This window comes from Corvus kubaryi, unplaced genomic scaffold (assembly GCF_017639235.1).
Source record: "Corvus kubaryi isolate FWS band 111438036 unplaced genomic scaffold, C.kubaryi_AGA036_p1.0 132, whole genome shotgun sequence".
Lineage (NCBI taxonomy): Eukaryota > Metazoa > Chordata > Aves > Passeriformes > Corvidae > Corvus > Corvus kubaryi.
In genome coordinates this window covers 8735065-8751646 of record NW_024580666.1, presented here as the reverse complement: position 1 = coordinate 8751646, position 16582 = coordinate 8735065, and the positions used below count along the sequence as shown (strand labels likewise).

General features: G+C 39.8%; 1 protein-coding gene across 5 annotated transcripts in view; it reads left to right on the top strand.

Moving 5' to 3' along the window:
• The first annotated feature begins 602 nt into the window (after positions 1-602).
• The window catches only part of PTPN2 (protein tyrosine phosphatase non-receptor type 2), a 31808-nt gene continuing 15828 nt past the window's right edge, over positions 603-16582 (top strand). For 2 of the 5 annotated variants that reach the window (XM_042032031.1, XM_042032012.1), the window contains exons 1-5: positions 642-804; positions 3351-3441; positions 10905-11005; positions 11690-11788; positions 12902-13039. In XM_042032031.1, the coding sequence (XP_041887965.1) occupies positions 736-804; positions 3351-3441; positions 10905-11005; positions 11690-11788; positions 12902-13039 (498 nt within the window). In that variant the 5' untranslated portion in view covers positions 642-735. Of the gene's footprint in view, positions 805-3350; positions 3442-10904; positions 11006-11689; positions 11789-12901; positions 13040-16582 lie in introns of all 5 variants that reach the window. The other 3 variants (XM_042032020.1, XM_042032004.1, XM_042032041.1) reach the window with 2 other exon arrangements.

The window sequence follows — 16582 nt, the reverse complement described above, 5'->3', positions numbered from 1 at the left end:
CAATGAAGCTGGTGAAGGGTCTGGAGCACACGTCCTGTGAGGACACGCGGCTGAGGGAGCTGAGGGTGTTCAGCCTGGAGAAGAGGCGGCTCAGGGGTGACCTTATCGCTCTCTACAACTGCCCGAAAGGAGGGTGTGGCCAGCTGGGGGTCGGACTCTTCTCTCAGGCAACCAGCGATAGGACGAGAGGACATAACCTCAAGCTGTGCCAGGCAAGGTTCAGGTTGGACATTAGGAAGAAATTCTTCACAGAAAGGGTGATACCGGGACGGACTACCCAGGAAGGCTATGGCGTCACTGTCCCTGGAGGTGGCACTCAGTGGCATGGTCTAGTTGACGTGGTGATGTTCGGCCACAGGTTGGACTCGATGATCGGAGATCTTTTCCAACAGGACTGAGTCCGTGATTTTTGTGAAAACAAGCGCTCCGTGGCCATTTGGAGACCGAAGCCCCCGGCCCTGCCGAGCCCCCGCGACACCTGGGCGCGGTCCCGCCCCCCACCAGGCCAGTGACGTCACCCCAGGTGCTTCCCGCCTCCTGCTCCCGGGGAGGCGTGCTCTCCGCCGCCCTCGGTGGGCGGGACAGCGGCCGCGCATGCGCCCGGCGCCGGCTGCGGGACACCCGGTCGCGAGCGTATGTGCGCGCCCGCCGCTCCCGTGAGGCGGGGGGCTGCGCGCGAGCTCGCCGCTCGGCCTCCTGCGGACAGGCTCGCGCGCCCTGGCGGCCGCCGCCATCATGTCCGCCGCCATCGAGCAGGAGTTCCAAGAGATCGACGCCACGAACGACTGGCAGGCGCGTTATCTGGTGAGCCGAGCGGCGTGGTCGGCTCCAACCGGGGAGCAACAGCGAGGGAGGGAGGGAGGGAGGGAGGGAGTGAGGGGGGGGGAGAGAGCCCCGCGGGCCGGCAGCGCCCGTGCCCGGTGTGCAGCACCACCGCCGCCTCAGCAGCGGGGAGAGCGGAAGTCGCTGGGCCAACACGACTCTCGCCCTCAGGTGCGCGCAGCGGAGCCGTGGGCAAACGCTGCGCATGCGCCTGCGGGGCGGCCCCGGGAAGGGGCAGCGGGGCGCAGGCGCGGGGCGGGGCGAGTGCGCGGGCTCGGCGCTGGCTCTTGGTCGGCGCTGCACCCGGGGCTCAACCGAGCGGGGCCCGGTCCGAGCCGGGGCAGTCGCTGTGGGACTCCCGCGGCTTGCGGGCGGTGTGGGAAGCTGTGCCCGATAGTACGGATTTGGCCAAGGTTTCCCCCCCTTTCTTTCTCCCGCGGATTCGTGCGGCTCCTCAGGCACCCTTGCTCCCTCCTCGGCGCCCGTTCCCGCTGCCTTGGCCAGCTCGGCGTCTGCTGTGGGGGCCCTGCGCGAGTGCCACTTAATAAAATACAGTATTTGCACTTCTTCTATTAAAGAAATTAAGAACTTCCAAGAACAGCCACTTCCATAAAACAGACGTTATGTATCAGCTGGTGTCACTAGAGCAGTTATTTAGGCCAGCAATATTTTATAGCACTCTCACAAATGAGGAAAGAGAACCAAACCTCAAAGTTTTCTTTACTGATTTCAAATTACACTTTTTCTCTGTTAAATTAGCGATTTATTTGATTTATATGTGATTCAAATACACTCTACTGCAGTATTTCAGATGTTACAGTTTTGGATATATCTGTGTTACAAGTAAGTAAGTACCATCTAGCACCAAGCCTGCCAGAGTTCAGGAAAGGTTTGGACAATGCTTTCAGGCACGTGGTGTGGTTCTTCGGGTTATTCTGTGCTGGATCAGGAGCTGAACTTGATGATATTTGTGGGTCCCTTCCAGGTCAGGACATGTTGTGATTCTGTGTGATGGCTGGATATTATGTGGGAAAACTGATTTTAGAACTAGGCATTACACTTTCTTAAGTTTAATTCTTTTTAGCAAGCCTACCCTCCCACCGCATTACTGTAGTAGTATTTCCAGCTATTTTAGTGTTTCTTTACCAAAGTATAGGCCTGTTTCTGTGCACGGACAATGCAGGTGCTTTAAAAAGCAAAATATGTTGCATCCTGTTAAAGAATAGTACAAAATTTACCTTTCATGGGAACTTGGGTGTGAAGGAATCCATTTGTTCTATGTGCAAGCTCCCAAAGCTTGTCAGCCATGTAAACTAGAGAAGTTCTAGTTTGCTGTATCAAAATAAAAAACCCAACAGAAAGAGATTTTTATACAAATATGTGGAGTATTGATTCTTGGCAGTTGCTGTTCCACACTGTGATTTATGTTCTTTACAGGTTGGCACTACATTTTAAAGAAAGGTCATGCAACCAATGCTAAAAATTGGAGCTTTCTTTTGTATGTTGTATTTCTGCTGATGCCCATTTTGGCTGTGTTCATTGTCTGGGAATAGACTAGACTATTTAGGAAGTTTGAGCGCAAAGATAGTGGGAACATTGAGAAGACCAAAGAATGCTCAGTTGTAATAAGAAGTTTAAATGCCCTTTGGGATATAACGATCAAATGTAGCAACATAATCTAAAAACAGAAGGAGAATTCAAAGAAAAATATTGTTAATTCTGTACTGTACGACATTTCTGCTGAGACAGCGTCAGTACAGAGATGTAAAGACAGAGTAGAACACATTGAAGGCTGTTTTCAGTTTTCTGCATAAGATAATTCTGTATATTATCTTAGTGAAGTTGTAGAAAAGATGCACTCAGGCAACAAATTAATAAAGCAGAACATTCAGAACATGTGAACAGTAGGGTCCTTAAAACAGTGTGTGAGTCTGAATGTCTCACAGATTACTGGAAGGTTTGTATTAATGCACGGGGAGAAGCAGGCTTTGATTTCACATTGATATTTGTGACTCTAGAATTCTTCATATTGGTTCATGTTTAACTACAGCTGTATGGGATGAGCCATCAAACCACCAAGAATAATCCTATGGCTCTTAATAGTAGCCATAAAATCATTAACTAGTTCACTTACCTTTGTGGGGTTTTATGCTACCAGTCGCTGTAAAGGAGCCAGCATAATACTGCTGCTGCATCTGAGTCCTTATTGCTTTGGGAGATAATGTGCTACTCTGAGGTAAACTGTAAACGTAATAAATATCTGGGGTTTGGGGTTTTTTGCCCTTTGATCCTGATGTCTCAGTTACTTGTGTTATGTTTGGTGGTTTTAGCTAAATGTAGGAAGATCTAAGTGGTAACAGTTTGGCCATGGATGAGACACGTCTTTTGAGGGAAAATGACACTAGGGGCAGTAAAAGTCAGTTTAAAAAATATTAGTTATTAATAATGTTACTTAATTAGTAGTATGTATAGAACAGTAATCTTAATCAGGTTGCTGGCTATAAGTCAATTTTTTTTGTCTTTTTAAGGAAATCCGACATAAATCCACTGACTTTCCTCACAGAGTTGCAAAATATCCAGAAAACAGAAATCGAAACAGATACAGAGATGTTAGTCCATGTGAGTATCTTTTCTGCAGTCATTGCAGTAAACTTACTAGACCTTCTCTTACCCTGTTGACTTTAAACAATAAAATATTTGGGGTAATATATCATGGTCATTGCAAATTTTGCATTTTGTTTATTTCTGTAGGCATGTATCCTGTGATAAATGTGGGGCTTTTGGTAACACATACACAAATGTGAATAACAGGAGGAACAAAAGTCTGCTGGTTAAACTCATTGTGCTGAATGGTGAATGAGAGATGGTTGCAAGTCATAGGTATTAGTGTATAGGTAAATGTTTGTGAGCTGCAAAATAATGTTTTAGAGATATTTTTCTCAGACAGAAATTATTTGTTTCGTAGTGCTTCATCTATTGTAAAAAATGAGTATAGAGCTTAAGTTAATAAGCCTTGACTGACAGAAGTGTTTTCTTTTTGGACTGAGTGATTCTGCACATCTACAAGGTGATGTGGATAAATGCCACTCAATTTCTACTGTTGCTTTAAAAAATGCTTCAGATTTTGTTGGTTTTGTGTATGTGGTAAATAAGGTATGGAGTGCTTTGTACTTCTGCTAATTGCTGTGAAATGGTCTTTTTGACATAATGATCTTATGTCTCATGTGAAACGAGCTTTTTTTTTTTAGACCAGCTTCTCTGCTACAGAGATGTTGTGGGCTTCTTTTCATCAGCATATTATTTCAGAAACTGTTAAGCCAAAATTATTGCAAAAAGATATGTGAGCTACAGATAGGGGAAAAAAAATTGTACAGCTTTAATTTTTTTGCAGTATAATAAAACTGGGACAGATAACATGTTTGAAGTTTCCCAGAATACTAAAGAGTCCTAAAAGCCACCTTGTTACTGGATCTAGAGTTTTTGAAGGGTTGCTGGTATATTGGGACTTTTTGTTTAAGAGCCTGATCTGAATACCTATTCTAAGATTTGGAGAAGTGCTGAGCTCCTTGTTTCCAGTTGAAAGTTGTGGTAACAGCATGTGCATAGCACTTCTCAGAATGACATGGAAAGGGTCTTGGATTGAGTCACACCAGTCAGATGTGGTGCTGCGTGCTGCTCCTTAGACTGCTGCCAGGATGCTCCAGTGGCACAGTGAATTCGCACCAAATAGGTCCAGTCTGGTGTGGTGCTGAACCCTTGTGCTGCACACTGATGAAACTGAACTTAGGAATCCAGTGCATGGCCTCCTTGCTGTGTCTGCATGGCATTCTGCTGGAGAAGGTGTCCAGCTCTGAGGAAGATACCTCCGATGAGGCAAGGCTCACTGACTTTCACTGTAGGCTGAGGAAATGGAGACAGGCCTCTGGGGGACACATGTTTGTGCAGAGGGACTTGGGTGAACCAGCTTTGCTGTCCTGTTACAGCATGGCATTAGCATGTTACCAGTGCTGAAGGAGATGTTTTATTCACTTTCTGCTTCATACTTAAGTTGCAATGGGGGTTGTAAGATGAGAAGGCAGGAAATTAGATTTGAACCCAGAAGTTGCAGGTTCTAGTCCTGGGTCTAACATCCTATACAATCAGAAGCTGTATCCATGCATTTACTTTTCTCCCATACATGGATTTAATTTATACAAAGAGAATGAAAATTTACTTTCGAAGTACTTGCGCTTTTTTCTTTCTGTTTAAAAACAGTGTTTCTAAAATAGATAAAAATACGTTGCATTATTTAAATAGCATTTAATAATGCCTCCAGTAATACCTTACAGATGTGACTTGTATTCATCTCCTGCAGTTATTTGGAGCTCAGCATTTTCCTTAATCATGGCATGCCTTTTACAGTAGTGAAGAGCATCAAATGCTTCTGCCTTAGTCATGGCAAAGCCTGCTTCTGAAACATGTTTACCCAGTAGGAAAAAAAAAAGATTGTATTAATTCCTGGGCCCAGTGCAAAAGCAGAGATAGATAAAATCTAGTATTGGAGTAGTAGTCAGGCTCAGGAAAGGGCTAGAGCTGTTACACTCTGACATAAATTATAACATAATGAATGAACTAAGATGGTGAAGTTTATGAGGAATGTGTCAGTTTTTAGCATTTATGAAAGAAAGATGGTTTGAATTGCTCCACCTAGATAGCTTGCAGAACTGGGCACTAGGAACAAAGCTGTATGAGGAGAACAGAGCAAAACACTGTGTTTGAACTAGTTGATTCCTCTGGAATTTTACTTTTGTGTTTTCAAATATGACTCATAATTGGTTCAGTAACGATGAGAGGAGGAGAAAGACACCTGAAAGGGAGTATATGATAAATAAGATTTCAAGGTAACAGTACGTAAATTTCAAAGCAGCTGGGATAAAAGCTGCATGGTTTGGTCACTGTGGTGAACACATCTAATTGTGGTGCATGTATGCAAGGACTTGGTGTTGCAGAAATGCGAGACGACTCAGTCTCACACAATCTTGATGTCTCAGTCCTTCACTTTGCAAATTTTGCTGCATTTTAACAGTGTTTAGATGAAAAATGGGTGATATTAATATTCTCTAATAGTCAGAGGCCTTCAGAACCAGCTGTTGGACTTTTAAGATCTATCTACATCATCATACTGTAAGACATAATTTAAAGAAAGAATTTTATTTCTCCAAAAGCAGTGTGAAAATGGTTTGTTAACTGTGATAGCAGCCAAGCCAGTTTAAAATCTGAGGTGGTGGAAATGCAAAGATTGTTCTGTTTTACGGAAAATATGTCAATTACAAGTACAGGAAAAAATGCTTTGGGTTGGTTTGCCCCATTTGACCTGCAATATCGGGGACAAGTACACTGAAACAAACTTGTGTCTGTTACATGTATTTCTAGGTAAAAATTGATTTCTGTTTGCTGGGAAAGGCTAATCATTTCTGCCCATTACAGTTGAGTTTCGCAGTGTTTCCAGTTTCTTAAGTATTTTTGTTAGTGTCCGGTTTTGTTGGCTAAAGAGCTGTAGCATATATAAGTTTGGTTTGGTAAAAGCCCTCAAGAGTTACTGCCTAGCTGAAAAAAAAATAGAAGTCTAATAGTTTGGTATTAGTCTAGAATAGAGAGAGGAGTATTTTGGCTCCATAGTACTATTGAAACAGGAAGTTAATCTGAAATAGGTTTGGTTTGACAGCCAGTCATTTCCGGACAGATGAAACCATTTCTCATAAAACGTTGTTAACAGAGGAAAGTAAGTTGTGAGGTTGTTGTTCTTTATTAATAATTTTAATGAAACGCCAAAGATTTCTGTAATTAAGTTTCCTTCTAAATCTTATCCTTAGTTGTTATCAGAGGAGTCTGGTGTCTCAGATTGACTGTAAACACCTTTAGAGCTGAGTTCCCAGATTTACAGGCAAGAAGGAAATCCCCTTGGCAAAATTGGCAGGGTTTTTTGTTTTTTTTTTTTCCTTTTGCTTTTGGAGGGTAGATGGGGGTTTACACAGATTTCTCTTCAGCCTTCCTCTGTAATATGGTGTGTGGCTCAAGAACCTGGGACATCTGAGCATTTCTCCCTGATAGATCATGTTGCTTTTGGAAGATCTTGCAAGGTAGAGATTTCTCATGTTTTCTTCCTGTGGCCTTGAGTAGGTTTTGTGTCAGACCTTTCAACCATAGGCTTGCAGCTGGCATAGAGTACAGGAGAGGAACATGAAGAGTATTGTGCTTTACAGGGAACAGAGTTGGAGCTGATTTGAATGCTTTTGCACATGGTGCCTATTAATTACCGTTGCAGGAATGTTCTCCTTCTGTCCTGTGTTTCGAGTGTATGTGCTGAGAACAGAGAGATGTTCAGCCCAAAATAACCCTGCTGCATTTCTTGTCCATATTAGAAGCTGACATTGATGATTTTTATGACATTATCTAATGATTCTCTAAAACATCTTACCACATGAAACATTGTAAAATAAACTCAATGTGCTGCTTTTGGAGATACTTCTTTGGGGTTGGGGAAGAGGGAAACTTTATAGCACATGCTGATACAAACTTAAATGTATCTTAAGATTTCTTTTCCATGGTCCTGCTTACAAGTGTAAGCATCCTGTGCGGCAGTGACACACATATTTTGGTATGAATACATTTCAGTCATGAGCTAGGCCGTGACTGATGTGATGGCATTCATTGCGTACAACTGGTGACACGGTGGTGAGGAAAAGTAATTTTGCCTTTTCCTTGCCGTAGGCTACCTCTGAAACTTGAGACTGTAAGTCTAGTGACAGAGTATTGCAATTTGAATAATTTAGCAGCTCAGATAGACTAGATTTAGATTAGTGAAATGGAGGGGATTTGTTGGTAGGCAGGAGAGGGTCAGGCAGGGTCACTGGGATGACTTGCAGCTGCATGTTTTATTTATGACTTTATTTAATCCACTAAGTAGCATTTCTCCCTCCTCTATTGTTACTAGCTCTATATTTGGGGGACCAGAGACATCTTCTGGATAAAAGATAATTTTGAAGTTATACAGTGTTCTAGAAACAGTTATTTTTAAATGAAAACCTTTCATTAACCAACTGCAAGAACTATATCATGTAAAATGCCAAACATTTTGTGTCTTGGTTTTAACTGGATCTGTCATTTTCTGTTAAGCAGGAAGCGATGATGGGCAGTGTGAAGTCTTAGCATGATTTGAGGCATGGGAAGTATTGTTAGTGACACAGGGTTTCGCTGGAAATGGGTAATCTGAGTTTGCTTATCTCAGACAGGGTCATTCTGGGAGTGTTTTTTCTCAGTGCAGGGAGCCAGAATGAGAATAATTTTCAAGGTTTCCACTTCCTTTTCAGGCTGCATAGTTTGTTGAAATAGGGGAATTAGCACTTCAGAAAATGAGTACTGTATTTTAGCTGCTGTAGGCATGGCAACACATAAGATAAATCTTATCTTAAAGATGGGTTTATCATTCATATAAATCTTAAGTACTTTGTAACTGGAAATTATATACGTACGGGAAGTACATTACAGCTAACTCACTGTCAAAAATTGGCTTGCTTCACTTAATTCAGAAGAGCAAGCCAGGGTTTGAATGAGGTTTCTAGGTCATTGTGTCCTTTAAGAACCTCATCCCTTGAAAGAAGGGAAATCAATATATTCTAGTGGCTTTCTTTGTCCTGTGGACTGCATGCCAGAGTACTTGCAGGATCTCCTCTGTTTTAGCTGGGGAGAGAGAGGGAGGCTCTGTCTGTGCACAGAATTAGCTGTTAAAGGGACTTTAAAAAAAACAACTTGCAGAACTTTGTCATGTTTACAAAGCAGAATTTATAAGAAGGGGAAAAATGAAGCTGAGAACGTAAGGATTAAAGCAGGAAACCTCCTTGGAGGCTGCAGTTGTCTGCCCCTGGCAGCAGTACAGCAGCTGCCGCTGGGTATTAAACTGTTAACAGTGCTTGCTTGCGTCACCTTTCCGAGAACACTGGTACCGGTATGTGTGATTTACTATAACAAGATCTTAAGTTTTTCCTGTTGGCAAATGACATGTAATATTTACAGAGGTCTTGGTTTCTTTCCAGTAGAAACATTTCAGATAAAGTGATACATGAAAGGAAAAAGTAATGCTTTCCTATTGTGGCAAAATAATACAAGGAGATGTATTTTACTTTCAAATGCATATGCATCTTAATTTTGCTGTGTCTTGGCTTTGATAATATTTTTTTCTTCACACAGAGGTATCATAAGTCTTTTAAGACTCCTGAAAGTCAGAATGGTGTTGCCTTATGACTGGAATGCTGATGAAAACAGACTAGCTCAGTATATTTCTCATGCTTTTATATCAAAAATAAATTTTCAGCATATTTCTGTTCTCTGCTTGTTCGTGTGTGACTGTATATAAAAGTTAGGAGCTAAAGGAGGTAGGGCAACAACCCCAAATTTGACTGCTTCAGCAACTGCAAAATAGTTCTACTTTACTGTTGACTTCTTTACTTGAATTGAGCAAGGTCGTCTTAGGCAGCTGCCAATAGCAGATAGATGAGGGAGAATGTAAAGGCAGATCAAGATGTAGTAAATGTACTTTTCCCAGGTTTCCAAACACATGGAAAGTATTCATATTAAATCATACAAGCAGTCTGTAGAACAAGAGTCTAATTCAGTAACTGTTTTTTGATTGCCATCAGCTTTTTGCCTATCCAGATTTATATTTATGGATTTCTGAGATAAGCCTTGTGCTGTACAGGCTGGCTGTGAGTTCAGCTATTGTACTTGTGCTTAATTTGATACTTGTAGCTGCTAATGTCAAAGCTCACAGCTTTGTGTGTGTTTCCCAAAGTGTTTGTCTAAAGGAAGTGAGCCTTTTGGTGCAAGGATGGGTGGATTGACAGTTTAACAGCAGTCTGGGCCCTGATTGAGTTTTGTGGGTTAGACTAGGTGAATTTGGTTTTAAAAATTGGTATTACATCGTAATTCACTCTGCTGTTAGTTTCCTTATGGAATCTCTTCCATCTCTTCATGAATTATGTTGAAGTTTCTTAAATTCCTTTTAGTTTGCTATTTTTTATTTACTCTTCTTAGTCTGCTAGGTGTTGAGCTTCAGGAGGTTTACAGTCAGTTGAATCTCATTTCTGTAGTTGTGTACAAATTTTAAACTGAAAGTGCTGTTTATTTAATACAGTGACTGATAAACGGCTGAAGGATTACTTACTGTGAACAAGTCTGATTACCTAGATGTCTCCTAGAGGTTCATAAATCAGATACTAAAAGGTTCTAGGAACAACCACAATCACTTTTTATTATGCAGTATTTTAGTTTGACAGTATGATAATCTTTCTCATATTAATGTTAGAATTTTAAACAGTCCTTTGCTTGCCTCTGCCATAAAAAGGGGAATGGTCCGTCTCGCTTGTGTAATTTTGAGATGAAACCATGTAGTTAGATTAGGCTTCATTTAATTGGATGATTTTTTAAATATTTCTGGGTTTTGCATGTGCCTTTTTAGTATTTTTATGTTCTGTAATATTAGACAATAACTTACAGGGAAAATTGAATTGATCAAAGCCTGGCTTGAATTACTGCAATTAGATTTTGTTGGGGTTTTTTTTAGCTGTGTGAGCTTAACTTTATGATTCTCCCTCAACCTTTGAAACTGCAGTTCACCAAAAATCTTGGAATTTTAGGAAATCATGTAGTGGAGTCATCTGGTGTGGTAAGACAGTGTTGCCTGAAGTGAGTTGTGGTGCTGTTGATTAGGGAGTCAAGCAGCTGTAGAGGGATGACTGTGAGAACTTTTTGGCATGTGTGGAAGGTTTGTTTTGTTTGGTTGGGGTTTTTAAAAGAAAAATAGGTATTCCAGTTTTCTGAGCAGCTTCTATTAATAGCTGCCTGAAGTTACTCTGATGGAATGCCGAGGGGAGAATGGGACAGTTATCAAAGTTATGTGAGAAATTAGTTTCACTTATATTTGTAGTTTGCTGTTTGGGTAGTACGCAGAATTTAGTTCTAGTTGCTTGTCAGACCTAAACTTGCCTGTTAGAGAGTATTCATTGAGATGGATGCATCATTAATTCTTAATTTTCTTTGAATTTTAGATGATCACAGTCGTGTAAAACTCCAGAACACCGAGAATGACTATATCAATGCCAGCCTAGTGGTCATAGAAGAAGCCCAGAGATACTATATTTTAACACAGGTAAGTAGTACAATTACTGGGTTATTACAGGGATTGAGAATCTAGGGAGGAGGATTTGTACGGTTGTAATTTGTATTTGGATGGTTTCTTGTCTCTATGAATTACAACTATCTCTTACTAACTGCTAGTGTGATGTAGTTGCAAACAGATTATTTTAAGTTTTAAGAAAAGCTAAAGGGAATATTGAAGTATGAGTAATTTACTGCATATGAAGCTTCTCAAATATTTCTTGCTCTTTTCTTCAGTTCTTTTGTAAATAGGTTATAACAATACTTCTACCCCTTAGTACATCTTGTACCTTCTGAGCATGCCTGCAGTAGCTTTTCTTCTAACAGCACAGTAGTATTGATGCTTAAACCAAAATATCCCTTCCCTGAGTTCTTGCTGTTTTGTTGTTTGGTTTTGTTTGGGTTGGTGGTTTTTTTTTTGTTTTTGTTGGGTTGGGGTTTTTTTTGTTTGTTTTTGTTTTTTCTTTTCTTAAAAAAACCCCAGCCCTTTTAAGTCCTGGAATGATCTGTGCAGTGTGGCTACTTTCTTGCATGCCATTTCTATCATCCTATTAATAATTTGTTTAAACTTAAGAGGAAGACCTTTTCCTGTTTCCCACAGTGAACTATTAACTGTGTTCAAATACTGCTTTGCCAATACATTCTCATGCCCATTTTTGTATTCTTTACTACACAGGGTCCACTACCTAATACATGTTGTCATTTTTGGCTAATGATATGGCAACAACAAACCAAAGCAGTTGTCATGCTGAACAGGATTGTTGAAAAAGATTCGGTAAGTTGTAAAATAAGCCACACAGTTTTAATACAGTTGAGCAATGTTGTTACATTAGAAGGACTAACAAACATTCTCCCTGGTGGGCAGCATAATGTGTATTTAATACAACAGTGAAGTGAGGGAGCTAAGACATACAGTTCAGTTTGGTGAAAATAGTATCTAACAAATGTACATTGAGAAAGGTGAAAGTAGCATTCAGAGAAGGAGGATGTGCAGGTAGAAATAGTGAGGAGTAGAGGCAGTGTAAGGTGTTCCTAGGACAAAATGGAAAGTGGGAAAACAAGTATACAAGTAATGTATTTGTTATATAGGGATGTTAGCTGTAACAATGAAGGCAGACTGCTGCCCAAGAACTGTCAAACTGATCTAGTTATTTTTGATTCTTTGAAACTGGTGGCATACATGCAGAATACACACATTTTTTGTTATGGTGGAGTTTTTCTGCTACTATGTCTAAAAGCATTGCAGATTTTAGTTATAAATGTATGTAATTTGACATTTATGGTTTTTATTCAGGGCAGATGAGTTACTGAAAAAAAATTGACTGGTCTGTTAAAAAGTCACATGTTTTCTTGTGCAAAAATTTTCCTACAGAAAGTTAGAATGCAGAGCAAGAGGAATACAGGACAAAGAATAGTTTTGCATTCGTTTGTTAGTTGTTTTGTTTCACTAGAACCTTCCAGTTCTAGTGAAAAAAGCCTAGGGAGAACTGGGTGTGATGGATGAGTTCTGTAAACGTGAAGGTGTGCAAGTCAGAAACAAAGGGGGGAAATGCTGAAATAGCTGAGCAGAGATCTCAGTTCCCTGTAGAGAACTAGAGGGGGGAGAAAGCTTAAGATGTATCTCAAAACATGTTAGCCATGTGATGATATAAAGCTGGAATGACATAAAGCTGGAATGCTTAATAGCTATTGAAACAGTTGTAGTAACTTGGCTGTAAACCTTATGGACTTCGAGAATTCTTCAAAGTGGGAGCAGGTACATGAGTCTACTCTATTGAATAGTGGGGTCTCAGAATCTGCACATGCAAAAGTCCAAGATACTAGAATATTTAACAAGGTTTTTCTTTTTTTTTTTTTCCCTTCTTTTTCTTTAAAAAAAATCCATTAGGTGAAGTGTGCACAATACTGGCCAACAAAAGAAGAGGAAGTTATGACGTTCAGTGAAACAGGTTTCCGTGTGAGGCTAGTGTCTGAAGACGTCAAATCCTATTACACAGTACATCTACTGCAGTTAGAAAATATCAACGTAAGCTTTTCTCAGTCTGTACAGCTCCTATTCGTGGCCTTAAGTGTATCATGAGAACCACTTAGCATCATGTCACTTCAGGTTTGATTGTGCTTTTACACTGGAAATTTTAATGCACTTTGCTTCTGAGAATGTTGAAGATGTTTGTGTGGAAATAAGCGAGTGAGTTAGACCTCACTCTATACTTGAGGAGAGATAACATCTTTGGCATTTGTATACTTGTATTTTCCATTTGGCAGTAGCTTAACGTGCCGAATTCTAAATGATGGTAGTGGTGATTCTAAGAGGAGCTGTTAACAATTAACTAAAGGGAGGAGCACAGGAGTGGAAAATTCTGATTTCATTTGAATATCAGAAACCCGACTGAGTAATTACTGATTTTTTTTTTAGTGGAACTTGAGTTTTCTGTGTAATTTAGTCCAGATGTCTTGTTTTTGGGGGGAGGGGTGATTACCACCTCTAGATAGGTAACTTTATCTCCTCTTGCTTACCTCCCCTTTTGCTCCACAGGACCAACCATCCTTTTCTCTTAAAAAATTAAGCATTTTCACAATTTAACCAAGTTAAGCTCAAAAAAATTGTTCCTGGCCTGAGCTTGGGTTGGAATTTGCTGCTTTTGTTTCAGAGCGGAAGACAGGATTGAAGAGCTTGTCTGTCCCAGCGATGTCTTGTAAGATATTCTCTCTCCCTATAAATCTTGCCTTATATTAATTGAAAGTGCTAGTATGGCAAGTTTTCAAGGTTGTTTTTGTCAGAGAATTTGGGAAAGGAAAGCTTGAAGATGATGTTCTGCATGTTGTTTTATACAACTGTTGATATATTTGTTCCCACATATTTGAATTTATAGTAACTATTGATGGTATTTTGAGATAATATTTGTTAATTCAGAACCTCCCTCATGAGATCAACATGATAAAACCTGGCATGTTGTTCCTTGGTCTTCTCCATGTTAGAAGAGCTTTATGAAATATTGTCCTGCTGACCTGAAGAATTTCTGTTTAGTAGTTTGTTTATTGACAGCAAAGGCAAAAGAAAGACGGGTAATGCTGGCAAGCTAGTGCTTGAAAAAGAACAACTCTTCCTTTTGAAACCTGAGGCAAGTTTTCCTAACTACCAAAAAGGCTTCTTCATGGAATTGTTTGGCTGATGTTGGCCCTTCTAAACTTCCTATTTTCAAAGGATGCAGTTTTCATGACGTGTATGTTTGAACATAACATTAAGTGGAAAAGGCAGAAATGCCTCAAGGAACGGAACAATGTATACTATAGTAGACTTTTGAGTTGGAGCTATTGAACACTTAAATTTCTGGGTTTGTTTTGGAGCAGCAGTGCAGGTCTGTCAGCACTGTACAGAGTTTCTTGTATGTCATATAAATCAGTTTCACAAATACTCACCAATCTTTCTGTAATGAATTTTTATTTTAACTCTCTAGCACTGTGGTAAGGGTCCATGAATATTAACTCCAAAGAATAATTTTTACATAAAACAGCTAGAAGAAGCAGAACATACTTGGTTACTCAAGCAAAAAAAGCTGCATAGTTTCTAGACTAACACTGTCAATTAAATGCAGCCTTTTGTAAGAATTTGATAATTATACCATAAAACTTGTGGGAACTGAGTATTCACAGTAACTTGAAATGTGAGCTTAACTGTGTTTATGTAAGTTATTCTGGAGGGGCCTTTGGTGGAGGCAGAGTGTAAGACATTTAGCCACTCAGTGCCTGGAATATAGGATGACTCATGAACAAAATATACTCTGAATTCCAAGAATACTTAAATTGTAGTATTTCCTTGAAAACAGAGAAAACCAAGGTTGTCTTTATAATGCAGCCATTCTGAGCTCAAGTACATTTGTCTTACTGCAGTAAATCTCTTTAAGGCATAAACAAGATATGGGTATGAAGAGTAAAGTGTTTGTTATGTTGTTACCAATGAAACAACCTTTGAATATTTGGTTGGTTTTGTTGTTGCTTTTGTTAAAAGATTACTTAGAAATACAGGTGGGGTTGGGGGGTTGTTCTTTTTTAGGATTAGATCAAGGCATTTGTTGGTTTGCTCTTCTTTTTTTCTATCTGTTCTAGGAAAAAATTGGTTTTTTTCTTGGGACTATCACAGTCCAGTAAAGCTTTGGAGAGAAAATGGTGTTTATTGGTATCTGTCCAAAAGTTTTGAAAAGATTCCTAATGTTCTTTGTTTTGCTGTGATTATTTTAGAATTTCCTTATTTTTTTACCTGATCCAATCTGCATTTTAGAGTACAGGCATTTGAAGCTGCTTTTCCACCATGGTTCATTGTGTATCCTCCATGGGTTTGTTGGTGTCAATTGTCAGCTCTTCTGAAAGTTGAGTGCTGCTTTCTACTGTAATAACTTAGATTCAGAACTCTCCCTTAATATAGACTTACCGTGAAGGCTTCCATCAACCAGTGCCTCCCTGGAAAAATAAGGATAGAGGGAAGATACTGTGCTCATGTAACAATTTTGTAATCATACATGAAACTATTGCATGGCTGTTATTTGAAGCGAAGTCTCCCACCTTTTTGGAGAAGTGATAGTCAGGTGTATGAAAGCCTTTTGTTAATTCTGTAGAATTACCTTTTGTTGGATGGGGTTGCTAAGTGTTGTGACGATGTCGTGGGAAAATTGTTAGATCTTGACAACTAACTTGTGAAAGACTCCACCTTGTGTTGAATATGTATTTTTATATTATTATTATTTATTGTTGCTTTTAGCTTTTTTTTTTAATGTCACAACTTTATGTATGACATATAATGAATGCTTATAAGCAAAACTATTACATAGGTACTGGGGAATTCTGACAAGCTATGCAAGGGCAAATGACCATCAGATCTTCAGGGAAACCAGGAATTGCTTGGATGAGGAAATGGAGCAGTGGAATTTGGAATTGCAAAAGGAACCTTTCTGAATGTATCTCAGAGTGGGTTCCTGAAAGTAAGAATACAGCAGTAGGAGAGGTTTGCAAAGAAAATATTTGTTGGAGGAGAAAGGACTAGGAGAAATGAACTGAATTTGATGTGACAACGGTGGTGTGCTACTTCAGAGTAAGGACCATTAATAAATCCCAAGTGGCATCTTGAATCCTCCACAAATAGCAACTATTTGGAAAGACCCATTAGTAAAATTATTCTCAACTTAGTACTAAGCTTCTGTGTGGCTGTGACTGTCAGATTAAGGTAATGCAAGACTGCATAGTGACCCTCACTAGCTGATCCTGTGGATGAACCAGAATGTCTGTGATGATTATTTGGCCCCTTTATCCTCAGGGCCATTTTTATTTAAATTTTGAAAAACATTTTGGCCATCGTGAATGAACAAATAGAGGAGGCTCTGTTAGAAGTTGATTTATGATTTCAAATTTCAGTGTGTAGAATAGTGCCCCTAGAGCATTCATTCTCATTTTTATACGATCAAATTAGTTGTTAATGAACTTAAGGCATGTTCATTAAATACGGGACCACTGTGGGGTTGTAGGTGTGTTATATCTTCATATATTTTACCATTTCAGTAGCACTTCAATTATGAAA